Source organism: Heptranchias perlo, chromosome 17 (genome assembly GCF_035084215.1).
Source record: "Heptranchias perlo isolate sHepPer1 chromosome 17, sHepPer1.hap1, whole genome shotgun sequence".
Classification (NCBI taxonomy): Eukaryota; Metazoa; Chordata; class Chondrichthyes; order Hexanchiformes; family Hexanchidae; genus Heptranchias; species Heptranchias perlo.
In genome coordinates, this window is record NC_090341.1 from 12,004,178 (window position 1) to 12,020,924 (window position 16,747).

Below are 16,747 nucleotides of genomic sequence, written 5' to 3' on the forward strand. Positions count from 1 at the left end.
TCATGGCTGATCTGTATCTTAACTCCATCTACCCGTCTTGGTTCCGTAAACTTTAATACCCTTGCCTAACAAAGATCTATCAATCTCAGTTTTGAAACTTTCACTTGACCCCCAGCGTCAACAGCCTTTTGGGGAGAGAGCTTCAAATTTCCACTACCCTTTGTGTGAAGAAGTGCTTCCTGACATCACCTCTGAACGGCCTAGTTCTAATTTTGGTATGCGCTCTTGTTCTGGAGTCCCCCGCCAGAGGAAATAGTTTCTCTCTATCCACCCTATCAACTCCTTTAATCATCTTAAACACCTCAATTAGTTCACCCCTTAATCTTTTATACTCAAGGAAATACAAGCCTAGTCTATGCAACCGGTCTTCATAATTTAACCCTTTTAGCCCCATATTCTCCTGGTGAATCTGTGCTGCACCCCCTCCAAGACCAGTATTCATGAAAAACTGGGTTCCCTTTTTCATGCAGGTTTGTACTGAACATTATTGTCATTCTCCAAATTGAGCAGAGAAGAGGTTTATGAGTGTTATTCTGACAGGATTTTCATACATCAACCTGAGTGGTTGTAAGATGGCAGGGAGAAGGAGAGGGGAAACCAGGGCAGACTATAGTGAAGTTATTGTACACGAAACAAAGCCTCAGTGTGTTGGATGGATCTCATTACCAAGTCATGACAGAAATAACCAAGCATCATGATGCTGTACACCCTTGTATCTGGTTATCAAGGTATAGAGGGGGACAAATATCCACAATATTTGATTACAGATCTAATCATTAGGTGTCCTCAAACAGTGCTTACACATTGTTCTCAATTTGTTAGGGTAGTGGCTTCATCAAAAAGTGTTATTTTTAAACTCAGCTGCTGTAAGGGTGAGCCTTCAGGTTTTACTAAGTTTCATCTGCAGACGCGTAAAATTCATCAAAGTAGAAATTGTTTTCAATCTGCATATTGGCTGTCACCTTTACCTACATAGAACACTCTGTGAACTTCAACTGTAGTTTATTATGTGAAGCGCTTTAGAACATTTCAGTGCAATAAGACATTACATAACTACAACTATCATATTATCCCATACGAATCTCCCTATAGTGGCAGAAAAAGTATTTTCTTCCGACCACACTGAAAAGGAGCATTGATGGACACTCACACCCACACCATCAGGGATTAGATCCAGTTTCTTCCCCCTAGTAAAATTTCCATCGCTTCCTAGGGAGATGGAACACATGCCTGTGCGTTTGTTATATACATTCCTGTACCTCTACATATACACACTTCCTTGGGCGATGAAATACATGCCTGTTTTATATACATTTTCAGTTTATCATGGAATCACAGAATCATAAAACTCAGGAAGGGGCCATTCGGCCCATCGTGCCTCTGCCGCACTTTGAAAGAGATATCCAATTAGTCCCACTTCCCTGCTCTTTCCCCATAGCCCTGCAAATGTTTCCTTTTCATGTATATATCCAACTCCCTTTTGAAAGTTACTACTGAATCTGCTTCCACCGTCCTTTCAGGTGGCTCATTTATAAATAACGGGATAAGGATTTAACTCTAAAACCTTCATTTACAACAATCCTTTTTAGGGGATAAAGGCATATAAAATGTGCGCTGCATATATTCGCCAGGCACTACACAGTGAGCCTTTAAGGCTCTGAAGTGTGCAGTGTACCCCTTTAATAAAGCAAATGTCTTTCTCCAATTGCTTGTAATTGTATCTAGTTTCGTTTGTACACATCTGGAAGTGGTCCGAGAGGAGAATAATATTCACAAGGACTGTTATTTAATAGCAAGCCCCAACAAAGGAGTTCACTTTCTGCTCACAGAAGAGCTAATTGTGTCAAATTCAAACCGCCTGGTAGTGTTGGCTCAAGCATTCCGGTGTCTGTATTCCAATTCCAGTGCATATCCTCCCCTTTAACAGTATCATTGACAATTTCAGGTCAATTCTACAACTTCCAAATCAATTTAATCATTCCATGTCCCCAACCTGAATCTTAAAGCAAGACCATCAGTAATTAGATTTACTTTTAATAAAATCAAAAGTGTTTTTGTTTGTTCTGATGGAACATGGAAATGTTCTGTCCAAAGTTAATACATTTCAGGATAAAGAGGTGCCTCCAGTAATAGGTTGTAAACTAACTAGTACGAGCTGCCTTTTTTCCCATTTTACCCCGCCTCTATGAAGCCATTGACTACTGCTGGGGTACGTTGTCATGGCAACCAGCACCGACAATTGTCATTCTTCAGGTGTGAGCCTGCACAGTAAAGAAAGAAAACAACAAAGAATTTGCTTTTATATAGCGCCTTTCACGACTTCAGAATGTCCCAAAGTGCTTTACAGCCAATGAAGTATTTTTGAAGTGTAGTCACTGTTGTAATATAGGAAACGTGGCAGCAAATTTACCCACAGCAAGGTCTCACAAACAGCAATGTGACAATGACCAGATAATCTGTTTCAGTGATGTTGGTTGAGGGATAAATATTGGCCAGGACACTGGGGAGAATTCCCCTGCTCTTCTTCGAAATTGTGCCATGGGATCTTTTACGTTCACCTGAGAGGGCAAATGGGGCCTTGGTTTAACGTCTCAACCAAAAGATGGCACCTCAGACAGTGCAGCATTCCCTCAGTACTGCATTGAGGTGTCAGCCTAGATTATGTGCTGAAGTCTCTGGAGTAGGACTTGAACCCACAACCTTCTGACTCAGAGGCGAGTGTGCTACTACTGACCCACGGCTGACACCGCTTTTAGCCATGAATGTCGTTCTTCCGGGGCTTCTGCTGATCTCTTGTCGGAGAAGTCCCTCCGAAATTCCAGGCATTGGTGTTTAAGGGCTGGAGAAGAAGGAAATTTGATGTTGTCTATTTGACCCTACTGATGGTTACAGCCGAGATTACCTCCTGGCTGGAAGAGAGCTTATAGGAAGGTGTCCTGCAAAAGGAAATAAATCCTGTAAAAATAGTATTTCATCATCAAGGAAAGGAGAATTTTCTGGGGGTTCTGTTGAAATCCATCCTAGAGCTAAAGGGAATGAAGGTCTCTTCACTGTGTATAAGCGCTTAAAACTGGGTACATTGCTGGAACATTGTGCTTCATCTCATAACACCCAGTTCCAGAGAGAGAGAAAGAGAGAGAGAGGAGACCAATATCTCCACAACTGCAATTGTCCCAGAAGTGTTTCCTACCCTTCCTGTGGGAAGGACATCACAACCGCCAGCAAGGTGACCTCCCCTCTACTGTAGACCAACAACATGCCTCATCTCCAGCCTCAAAAGATCACCCTCTTAGAGCTAGTTTTGTGCTTTGGGTCCGTGCCCACCAGGAACTGAGTTGAGGTCGGCCACGTTCATTTCACATAGAGGGCGAGAGAGAGACAGAGCGCGGGCGCAAGAGGGAGAGAGAAAATATACGTTCATCCCATGATTTAAATGCAGGTCCTGATAGTGAATGGACAATCTGTCAACACAAAGTGTGCCACCCATTTCACCCTGTTTAAATACCAGGGAAAAAAATCTCAATTCTCCTAATTAAAAACTGACACTGTCTGGCAATTTAAGTTTCCCCTTGTATGCAGCAAGCATTGTGACATTATCATATGGGGACAATTTGCTGGAAGCTTCCCATGAGTTTTCACCACAACGATTAAATTGACACAGCTCAGTACAAATTGTAAAGACAGCAAGTGCCCCATTCTCGTTTTTTTATTCATTAATCAGGTATTCACTTAAGTGGAATCGGCTGCAGTCGACGAATCGGGAACCATGCACCTTCCAATGTAATTTAGTCTGCTTTCCTTTCCTAAAATAGCTACTGCAGTCTGATCAGGGTAATGATGGAAAATCAGATTAACTGATTGTACCTTGCTTAGGATTGTCCCTGTCCTAATTTAGGTGCCGATTAAGGCCAATCACAGATGGGAAGAGCATGGGGGTTGAAGGAAGGTCCTGTTGCTGTTGGAGTTGAATTGATTAGCTTGCACAAACATGTAGGATTGATCTGGTATTAGTAAATGGGATTCCAGCTGTCTGCTCAGGGATCACTTTGTCTTTGGCAATGTCAACATTCAGCAGTGCCATCGCCAAAAAGGAGAGAAAACGAGGGGTTTGCTCACTGCTGCTTCAGGCAAAAGCCACGTTGCAAAGGTTAGGGTTTAACATACTATATTGGGAGACTTCTTCCAAAATTCAACCTCTGACATCCCCTAACAAGAGCTTGCTGTCTGCTTATTTTGTATGTGTGGTGGGGTAGGGGGGTTGGGAAGTGGGAGAAGAGGGTGATATAAAACAAATACCCACACTGGCTTTGCAGCCTAGTGTGGTGTGATACTGCTTCAGGCAAAGGTTCCCGCACCACCCTAACACAAGAGACAGCACAGAGCAATTAAGGGAAAGTTCATGAAATCAAGTGGTCACAGTATGGAATAGCTGCACCCTTAATAATAACAGAACTCTGATCCTACAAGGCTAGGATGAGAGAGCTCCCACAATCAAGGCTTAGCAAAGGTGTTTATCGTCAGGAAGTAACCAGGGGCAATTCAGAAGAGCCATAGAAAACATTGTAAAAATTAATTCATCTCATCATTGTGCTTTAATGAGAACAAAGCCAACTCCTAATGTGAGTTCCAACAAAAATGTAGCTGTTAACTCTTTCAGGAGTCTGTCAACAGAAAGTATAATATAATTCACAAGATATAGGCAGAATTCAAGGACCATGATTCATTATAACCAATTGTGGCAATCCCTCTTTAAGGATTAGCAGAGAGTCCTTGGAGACCCCCGGGTTATTAATCAAGTCTTTCCTTAATACTGTGAGAAACTTAATATATCAGACATCCAGGTAAGAATAAAATAGGTTCTTTAATAAAATACAGGGGAAATGAATTGCAAAGAAATGAAGAGTAATAGAACAAGACAATTACTAACTCCAGTCCTCATTATCTCCACCTGTCCCTCCCGTCATGGATATTTATCTACAGATTTTTTTAAATATTTGTTCATGGGATGTGGGCATCGCTGGCGAGGCCGGCATTTATTGCCCATCCCTAATTGCCCTTGAGAAGGTGGTGGTGGTGAGCCGCCTTCTTGAACCGCTGCAGTCCGTGTGGTGAAGGTTCTCCCACAGTGCTGTTAGGAAGGGAGTTCCAGGATTTTGACCCAGCGACGATGAAGGAACGGCCGATATATTTCCAAGTCGAGATGGGTGTGTGACTTGGAGGGGAAACGTTCAGGTGGTGTTGTTCCCATGTGCCTGCTGCTACATTATTCACATCGAAAGGGATGGATAGAGGTGAGCTCCGGACACACAGAGTCCCTCCTATTAGCTTAATTACTAAAACCAGTTTCGAGTCCCATGGAGGCCCATCTCTCTTATTGGTACATCTGATAGAGCCTGCTGAATATAAAGCTCCACAGTTTAGTAAAATATTTTTTTCTTTCTCCTTGCAGGCATTGCAAAATATTCTCTACCCCTATTGAGCTCAGAGAGGAACGGCAGGGGTTGTAACATGTTATCACACTGTGCGGAGATTCCTTCGAAAAGCTTTCACTCGGGTTTCTTTCAGAACTCAGATGTAATGCAGCGTTCGTTTACCTCAGCTGATAAGCAGTTGTTCACCACTAATCCCACCATTGCATCCCATGCTCTCTCTTTTGCTTGAACTGAATTATTACATTCCACCACTAACTTTGGGTCTCCCTGCAACACACACCATTTTTCTGGTCAAATTTACATTTGTTTTGATGAAGTTTGAAGCTCATTAAGCTGAGGGATCTCAGTGGAACGGTTGCAGAGTGAAGTTCCTTGTGTTCTACTCCAACCTCAGGAGAACATTCACTACTGCACCAGGGTGATTTTTTTTTTTGATCATTAATTCTTGGGATGTTGTTGCCCTGAATTTGGGACTGGAGTCATATGTACAGCAGACCAGGAAAAGGGAAGATGGGCATGTTCCCTTCCCTGAAGGAAACTGGTTCACTAATGACTCACTAGTTGGGTTTTTACAATAATCTGGCAACTTTAATGGTCATTTTCTGGTGCTAGATTTATTGACTACAATTTCAACTTGGGTGGGATTTGAACTCTCAGCCTCTAGGTTGCTTGTCCAGTACCATAACCACGAGGCTACCATACTCTATTCTCTTATTAGGCAGCCTTGTGGTCTTCCTGATTTAGATTAGCAACGTGATCCCAATTTGTACCTCATTGTGGACAGCATTGTGCCGAGAGCTCACACCCACTCAGAGCTGAATCCGATTCAGCCAATGTTCACTTGGCAGAGAGAAATGCTGGATTCAAATCTGAATCCCAGAGTCCAATCAACTGCCTCACCCTGGTCCAAGCCTTGCCCCATTCCTTGCCCAAAAGTGGACAGGCATGCCTCGGTCAGTGCCGCTCAAACCAGACCACAAGGAAGTTCTCAGGCAGCCACGCAAGGTACCTCACCCTCTCAATTTCACTATTCCCCTGTAGGGAAGCACCCTCGTATCTCCGACTTGCCCTCACAAAGGGTGGAACCTAGATAAATAACTCAATCTGGGGGTAATCGTGCAGCAAAATCCGTTTAATCACTTACAATTACAAGGTGCGTGTCAGTATGAAAATAAGCTGCACTAATGTGCCGTTTACCTCTGAAGCCCTTAACTAATGGCACTAGGACTGAAGCTGGCATTGAGAGAGTAATGGTCGGCATTCAAGTCCGTAAGATCACTTCTTATACCAATAGTGTCACCCTCGGTATCCAAATCAACAAATGATTTCATGTTGTTAGTTGGCCCTTTCTCTCCTTCCATTCGCATCCCCAAAAAGCGATTGATTTGCTTTTACTTTTTGTAGTGGTTATGTTACTGGACTGGTAATCCAGAGGCCTGGACTAATAATCCGGAGTCATGAGTTCAAATCCCGCCATGGCAGCTGGGGAATTTAAATTCAATTAATTAAACTAAAATCTGGAATAAAAAGCTAGTATCAGTAATGGTGACCATGAAACTACCGAATTGTCATAAGAACACATCTGGTTCACTAAAGTCATTTAGGGAAGGAAACCTGCCGTCCTTACCCGGTCTGGCCTATATGTGACTCCAGATCCACAGCAATGTGATTGATTCTTAACTGCCCTCTGAAATGGCCTAGTAAGCCACTCAGTTGTCAAGAAAGCAGCTCACTACCACCTTCTCAAGGGCAATTAGCGATGGGCAATAAATGCTGGCCTTGCCATGAATTAATTTTTTTAAATGTGTAGTGCGGCAGGCTGTAAAACTTATTCCTCTGAGAAAAGCTCAATTCTCTTAACTACAGTGTCTCGGACAGGCAAAAGCACCTTTGTTATGAGTGTCCCACACGCGGACAATCCAGTTCTATCCCTCTCCCCTTCATATCCATATACGCACCATTGAGCATTATTCCTGGGAACTGTTGTGGGGGTTCAGAGTAATAACCAGCGAACTTGCCCACACTCAGGAGATCCCTTTTTCAGGGATTTCCCTCCCACTCGTGGGCTTGCCTGATCGACACCAGCCAACAGACCTTTAACCATTACCCTTACAGTGGGAGTGCCTGCATTGCAGAAAAGGTCTTGCCTTGGAACAAAAGTTACCTCGACACCCACCACACACTTCTTTGTGATGTGGAGATGCCGGTGATGGACTGGGGTGGACAAATGTAAGGAGTCGTACAACACCAGGTTATAGTCCAACAGCTTTATTTGAAATCACAAGCTTTCGGAGCTTTGCTGTTGGACTATAACCTGGTGTTGTGCGACTCCTTACACTTCTATGTGGCAGAACAGATACAGTCCAGGGGAGAACAGCAGTCCTGCAGTCAGGTAGTCAGGTCATAGTACACCATTTTAGAAGCAGGGTTTATTTTTAGACCCCTCCACTATAAACAGAAAAACAGTTGAATCCCAGCCGATATAAATTTCCTAACTTTTCATGCATAATGGGAAGGTTGCCTGAGGCCAGGGTATCAGGTATATTTCAGGACAGCTCCCCTCAGCACTGGAGTGGAAGGAACCTTTAGCTATTTCTCATGTTATCAAACGTCATGCCTGATGCGCTAGAGCTGAAAAATATAAACACACAGAGGTAAGTTTTACACTAGGAGGTAAATTCACAAAGTTTTTTAATGAGCAGCCCCCACCCCCCAGAGTATTCCTTGAAATCCCAGCCCAACAACAACCCCTCGGAGGCTGTAAAGGGGTTGGGAGAGGGAGTTTAGAATTTGATTCCACCAGTCTGAGCGACTCAACCCAGACGAGAGACAGATGTCTGATCCAATGCCCCTGAATGCACTTCCAACCTTCTTAATACTGTCCAGTGAGCAGATTCCGACTTAAGTGGATTCTGTCAGCAGGAAAGGGATCAAACCCCTGATCTCATTTCTCTTACACCTGACACACGCAACGGTCATGCAGCCAGAGCCAGCAACTGACACCGAACGCAGACAACCACAGCAAACCGCATACAGTGCGGAAATCTTCCCTTTCAGGCACTTTTTATTCTCTGCCAGTAATTTGGTCCCAGCTCCTTGTTTTAAGAAAGTGACAGTAGAGGGTGGGAGACCTAATTTAGAATCATCGGCACAAGAGTAAATCCCCTTCCGGAGATGCTCTGTCATTTTCATGACAACATACCACTCTCTCAGAAGATGCAGTGTCTCCTAAGCTGGCTGGAAAGTGTCACCGTTTGGCAAGTGGATGAGACAAATAAAACAGTGGGTTCAGGCCCAGATACAGCAACAGTGAGGTCAATGGCCAGGACTCCTTGAAACATCAATCCTCTGAAGGATGAATGCTTCAGGGAGTCCCACAGCAATGTCAGCCACGACTCCTCCCAGGCTTCTTTCCGCCAAAGAGGGTGTGGAGTTGGGCAAGGATGACACAGGCGGCGTCACCCTCATGATTTCCCGTTCCTGGCCTCCTCGGGGTATGCGTTTGCAGGTGGCCCACTGTGCGGTGAGACATGAGCTAGAGTGTGGCTCGGCAGACTGGCACTCTGCCACCCTGCACCGCCAATACTGCCTTTGAGTACACCAGCAATTCTCAGAACTCGATGCCGCTTCAATTTAAAGGGGCAGGAGCCTGCGAGACAATGGCCAAATGTGCCACAGATTCAGGGCAGCAATTCCCGAGCAGCTAGTTCCTGATCATGGACATGGTGTCAAGGACTGGGGAAGGAGCAGTAAGACTCAAAAGAGTAAAAAGATGGAAATTCATTAGCATCCAACCCATGCATCTTCTAGGCAGAGGGGACACAGCATCTCACCATTCCACTTGAATAAACTATGATGCTTGACACGTGAAATGTAAACTTTAGAAAAAATACATTCGAATGTGTAGCAGCAGACACTATAGGTGATGGCCTGCCACTTTGGCTTGCAATATCGGTTACCGGGGCAACAAGAATACTTCAAAATGTGTTGGAATAAAATTAAGGGGTGCAGACCTGCGTCAGCCACGGGGCTGCGGATGCCTAGTCGTTGAGTATATTCAAGGCTGAGAGATAGATCTTTGGACTTTAAGGGAATCAAAGGATATGGGGATCGGGCAGGAAAGTGGAGTGGAGGCCAAAGATTAGCCATGATCCTATTGAACGGCGAAGCAGGCACGAGGGGTCATGTGGCCTACTCCTGCTCCTATTTCTTATCTTATGTTTCTTATGGAACTACCGGGTTTGGTTTTCCTGTCTCAGGACTGCTTGTGGGCACTGATGCTCTGCGAGAACAAAGATTTGCCATAAGATTGGAGAATGTGTCTGATAGTGTTTCCAAAGGAAAGTGAAAGGTGGAATGTCTTTAATACAACAGCCAACAAGACTGAAAATAGCAAAAATCAGCCAGATTTATTTTGTAAGTTCTATCATTTTCTCCCCTATTGCCTCAGTTTTTCCCTTTGTTGTACATATTTTCTGGTGAAGAGGGCAGGCAGGCTGCCAGGCAACTGGGCCACAGGCAGCAATGCCCTTTGACTGGTTGCTAGGAGATGTACAAGAGTGGCTAGGGGTTGATTGTGGGGTGGGATGGGGTTGGTTGTCAGAGTACTTTCTAAATGGTGAAAAACTCGAACCAGTGGAGGTCCAGAGAGACTTAGGAGTCCATGTACATAGATCATTAAAATGTCATGGACAGGTACAGAAAATAATCAAAAAGGCTAATGGTATGCTGGCCTTTACATCTAGAGGACTAGAATACAAGGGGGTAGAAGTTATGCTACAGCTATACAAAACCCTGGTTAGACCGCACCTGGAGCACTGTGTTCAGTTCTGGGCACCCACCTTAGGAAGGATATATTGGCCTTGGAGGGAGTGCAGCGTAGATTTACTGGAATGATACCTGGACTCCAAGGGTTAAGTTACAAGGAGAGATTACACAAACTAGGGTTGTATTCCCTGGAATTTAGAAGATGAAGGGGTGATTTCATTGACGTTTTCAAGATATTAAGGGGAACTGATAGGGTAGATAGAGAGAAACTATTTCCACTAGTTGGGAAGTCTAAGACTAGGGGACATAGCCTAAAAATTAGAGCCAGGACTTTCAGGAGTGATGTTAGAAAACACTTTTACACACAAGGGTGGTAGAAGTTTGGAACGCTCTTCTGCAAACGGCAGTTGATGCTAGCTCAATTGTTCATTTTAAATCTGAGATTGGTAGATTTTTTGTTAACTAAAGGTATTAAGGGATATGGGGTTAAGGCGGGTATAAGGAGCTAGGTCACAAATCAGCCATGATCTCATTGAATGGCGGAAAAGGCTCAAAGGACGAAATGGCGTACTCCTGTTCCTATTTTCCTTTGTTTCCTATGCTCCCTGCCCTGTGGGGCGTTTGTAGCCCTGGATTGAGCTATATTGTCCAGCTGCCCAGTCACCACACAAAGGAACAAGAGTGCCAACAAAGCCTGGTGACATCATGACACCTGACGCACCGCTGAGGATCTGCCGCTAGATGTTAAGGTCACATTTAGTACGTGCGCTATTTTGCTTCTATGAGGCATGCTGAAGCCACTTACGGACAGAACGTAGTTACTGCACCAATTATTGCCCCGCCCCATCATTGTTTAGTTGAAATCGGCTGAGCAATATCAGTAATAAGCATGTTGAGCTTGTGTTGATGCCTTTTTCAACATGGCAGAGGGGAACTTGATAAAAACTAATTAATGCATTCAATATTGCTATTGCTCAGCTTGATTTCCACCCATCAATGCGGTAATGGACTCCTGAAGTTTGGAGACAAGAGACTGAATAATTCTACTTTCTGAATCTGGATCTAACAGTGCTATGAGTTACATATACGTAGAAATATATACAAGTTACGATGGAGAAACAGGTCATTCGGCCCAATAGATCTTTGTCAGCTTTTGTCCTCCATACAAGCAAATTGTCCTAATCACATTTGCCCACCTTGTTCCCCTTTTCCTTCATCCATCTATTCAACCGAATCTTGAATGTTGACATAATTTCTGCCTCAACCATTAACCCTGGAAATGAATTCTACAATTCTCTGCGTGAAAAAGTTTCTCCTGTACTCTGTTCTAATTTTCTTACATTTAGTCTTATATTTATGGTCCCTCATTCTTGACACCCCAAAACTGGAAGCAGCCTAATTCCATCTTCATCTCCCATCCGTTCATATTTCTAAACACTTCTATTTTATTGTCCCGTAATCTGTGTTGTTATCATGAAAATAAGCTTCAAGGCCGAATTCAAAACCGTTCCTAATTAAATTCTCCTCTCTTGCAGGTGCTGGAGAATCAGGCAAGAGCACCATTGTCAAGCAGATGAAGTAGGTTGTTTTTTTATTTTTCTTAGAAGAATGTTATTTTTAAATTGGCAAAGGGTAAAGGTCACTCTGGGCATGGTAGTGACCAGCGTCCATTTGCCAGTTGGAATCTAAATGCTGTCACAGTTGGGGGGCAGGGGGGAAGAGATTGGGCACTTGACTTTCCAATTGAGATCTGGCCAGTTGTAATGAGTATTTTGTATTGAATTTCAAGTTCTTTATTTTTGCTATCCTCCTTCCACCGTGGTCTCTCTCTCGCTCTATATCAGTTAGGCACAAGAGTCAGCAAGAGTGGTTAAAAACAATTTTTATCTGCCACTGAAGTCAGTTCATTGAGTTAATCTCACGAAAAACAAAAAGAGTCAAAGATAATAGGCCTTTTCTCAGTAAACCAACAGTGACATGCATAAAATAACCTGCTTTAAAATTATTTCCAGGTTTCAGAGGTAGAGTATAGTGTTATGAACAAAGTGAAGACACATTACAATACAGCTGAGTCCGAACTGTGCCACAGTAACATATACTGAACATTGAGTAACTCCTCAACCACAAACTTCAACTAATGCCATTGCAATGGTTGTGTAAAGGTCACCAACACAATGGGCTGACAGAGCACAGACATGGCAAGCGTACAGCATTAAGAAATAGGGAATAACCAGAAATACAAGAAACCCGTCCGTCTACTGATGTCAAAGATGCCCGTTTCATGTCCTGCTTCCTGAACAAAGCCTGCTGCACAGGGGCACTTAACGTACCATAGGGTGCCAGCACCCAGGTGTGCACCTGCAGGCACACATAGATTGAATCCCTGTTGTGCCATCAGGGAGGACACTTGGCTGCCAGCCAAGTTCTTCTCGCAATGGCTCCACTAACCACTGGGAGATGCCTGATGGCTGAATCAGGAATGGCACTGCCAGTCCTCTTGGAATAGGTCACCTGCCCACAATCTCCAATTGGGATTAACGCGTGGCACAAGGGGTTGCATGCAAACGGGGAGAAAGTTTTAAAATCCTCATGTCTTCTGTTGTCTGATAGAATTATCCATCAAGATGGCTACTCACGTGAGGAATGTCTTGAGTTCATCTCCATCATCTACAGCAACACCCTGCAGTCCATGATGGCTATTGTCAAGGCAATGACTACACTGAACCTCGGATATGGAGACAGTGGCAGACAGGTCAGTGTAACCAGTGCACCGCAATCAGACGCGGTACAATTAACATCGCAATCAGACGCGGTACAATTAACACCTCAATCACACGCGGTACAATTAACACCTCAATCACACGCGGTACAATTAACATCGCAATCACACGCGGTACAATTAACACCTCAATCACACACGGTACAATTAACACCTCAATCACACGCGGTACAATTAACACCTCAATCACACGCGGTACAATTAACACCTCAATCACACGCGGTACAATTAACACCTCAATCACACGCGGTACAATTAACACCGCAATCACACGCGGTACAAGTAACACCTCAATCACACGGGTACAATTAACACCTCAATCACACGGGTACAATTAACAGCTCAATCACACGCAGTACAATTAACACCTCAATCACACGCGGTACAATTAACACCGCAATCACACGCGGTACAATTAACACCTCAATCACACGCGGTACAATTAACACCGCAATCAGACGCGGTACAATTAACACCTCAATCACACACGGTACAATTAACACCTCAATCACACGCGGTACAATTAACACCGCAATCACACGCGGTACAATTAACACCTCAATCACACGCGGTACAATTAACACCACATTCACACGCGGTACAATTAACACCGCAATCACACGCGGTACAATTAACACCGCAATCACACGCGGTACAATTAACACCGCAATCACACGCGGTACAATTAACACCGCAATCACACGCGGTACAATTAACACCACATTCACACGCGGTACAATTAACACCGCAATCACACGCGGTACAATTAACACCTCAATCACACGCGGTACAATTAACACCGCAATCACACGCGGTACAATTAACACCACATTCACACACGGTACAATTAACACCGCAATCACACGCGGTACAATTAACACCTCAATCACACGCGGTACAATTAACACCTCAATCACACGCGGTACAATTAACACCTCAATCACACGGGGTACAATTAACACCGCAATCACACGCGGTACAATTAACACCTCAATCACACGGGTACAATTAACACCTCAATCACACGGGTACAATTAACACCTCAATCACACGGGTACAATTAACACCTCAATCACACGGGTACAATTAACACCTCAATCACACGGGTACAATTAACACCTCAATCACACGCGGTACAATTAACACCTCAATCACACGGGTACAATTAACACCTCAATCACACGGGTACAATTAACACCTCAATCACACGGGTACAATTAACACCTCAATCACACGGGTACAATTAACACCGCAATCACACGCGGTACAATTAACACCGCAATCACACGCGGTACAATTAACACCGCAATCACACGCGGTACAATTAACACCTCAATCACACGCGGTACAATTAACACCTCAATCACACGGGTACAATTAACACCTCAATCACACGGGTACAATTAACACCTCAATCACACGGGTACAATTAACACCGCAATCACATGCGGTACAATTAACACCGCAATCACACGCGGTACAATTAACACCTCAATCACACGGGTACAATTAACACCTCAATCACACGGGTACAATTAACACCGCAATCACATGCGGTACAATTAACACCGTAATCACACGCGGTACAATTAACACCTCAGTCACACGGGTACAATTAACACCGCAATCACACGCGGTACAATTAACACCTCAATCACACGCGGTACAATTAACACTGCATTCACACGCGGTACAATTAACACCACAATCACACGGGGTACAATTAACACCTCAATCACACATGGTACAATTAACACCACAATCACACGCGGTACAATTAATACCGCAATCACACGCGGTACAATTAACACCTCAATCACACGGGTACAATTAACACCTCAATCACACGCGGTACAATTAACACCTCAATCACACGGGTACAATTAACACCTCAATCACACGCGGTACAATTAACACCTCAATCACACGGGTACAATTAACACCTCAATCACACGGGGTACAATTAACACCGCAATCAGACGCGGTACAATTAACACTGCAATCACACGCGGTACAATTAACACCGCAATCACACGCGGTACAATTAACACCTCAATCACACGCGGTACAATTAACACCTCAATCACACGGGTACAATTAACACCTCAATCACACGGGTACAATTAACACCGCAATCACACGGGTACAATTAACACCTCAATCACACGGGTACAATTAACACCGCAATCACATGCGGTACAATTAACACCGCAATCACACGCGGTACAATTAACACCTCAATCACACGGGTACAATTAACACCTCAATCACACGGGTACAATTAACACCGCAATCACATGCGGTACAATTAACACCGTAATCACACGCGGTACAATTAACACCTCAGTCACACGGGTACAATTAACACCGCAATCACACGCGGTACAATTAACACCTCAATCACACGCGGTACAATTAACACTGCATTCACACGCGGTACAATTAACACCACAATCACACGGGGTACAATTAACACCTCAATCACACATGGTACAATTAACACCACAATCACACGCGGTACAATTAACACCGCAATCACACGCGGTACAATTAACACCTCAATCACACGGGTACAATTAACACCTCAATCACACGCGGTACAATTAACACCTCAATCACACGGGTACAATTAACACCTCAATCACACGCGGTACAATTAACACCTCAATCACACGGGTACAATTAACACCTCAATCACACGGGGTACAATTAACACCGCAATCACACGGGTACAATTAACACCTCAATCACACGGGTACAATTAACACCTCAATCACACGGGTACAATTAACACTGCAATCACACGGGGTACAATTAACACCTCAATCACACGCGGTACAATTAACACTGCAATCACATGGGTACAATTAACACTGCAATCACATGGGTACAATTAACACTGCAATCACACGGGGTACAATTAACACCTCAATCACACGCGGTACAATTAACACCGCAATCACACGCGGTACAATTAACACCGCAATCACACGCGGTACAATTAACACCTCAATCACACGCGGTACAATTAACACCTCAATCACACGGGTACAATTAACACCTCAATCACACGGGTACAATTAACACCGCAATCACACGGGTACAATTAACACCTCAATCACACGGGTACAATTAACACCGCAATCACATGCGGTACAATTAACACCGCAATCACACGCGGTACAATTAACACCTCAATCACACGGGTACAATTAACACCTCAATCACACGGGTACAATTAACACCGCAATCACATGCGGTACAATTAACACCGTAATCACACGCGGTACAATTAACACCTCAGTCACACGGGTACAATTAACACCGCAATCACACGCGGTACAATTAACACCTCAATCACACGCGGTACAATTAACACTGCATTCACACGCGGTACAATTAACACCACAATCACACGGGGTACAATTAACACCTCAATCACACATGGTACAATTAACACCGCAATCACACGCGGTACAATTAACACCGCAATCACACGCGGTACAATTAACACCTCAATCACACGGGTACAATTAACACCTCAATCACACGCGGTACAATTAACACCTCAATCACACGGGTACAATTAACACCTCAATCACACGCGGTACAATTAACACCTCAATCACACGGGTACAATTAACACCTCAATCACACGCGGTACAATTAACACCTCAATCACACGGGGTACAATTAACACCGCAATCAGACGCGGTACAATTAACACTGCAATCACACGCGGTACAATTAACACCGCAATCACACGCGG

At 44.0% G+C, this 16,747-nt stretch overlaps 1 protein-coding gene across 1 annotated transcript in view; it reads left to right on the forward strand.

Annotated features, from left to right (window-relative positions):
* LOC137334375 (guanine nucleotide-binding protein G(t) subunit alpha) overlaps positions 1–16,747 on the forward strand; it is a 54,911-nt gene that overhangs the window by 16,564 nt on the left and 21,600 nt on the right. The window contains exons 2-3 of the mRNA XM_067999088.1: positions 11,735–11,777; positions 12,810–12,951. Of these exons, the coding sequence (XP_067855189.1) occupies positions 11,735–11,777; positions 12,810–12,951 (185 nt within the window). The remainder of the gene's footprint in view (positions 1–11,734; positions 11,778–12,809; positions 12,952–16,747) is intronic.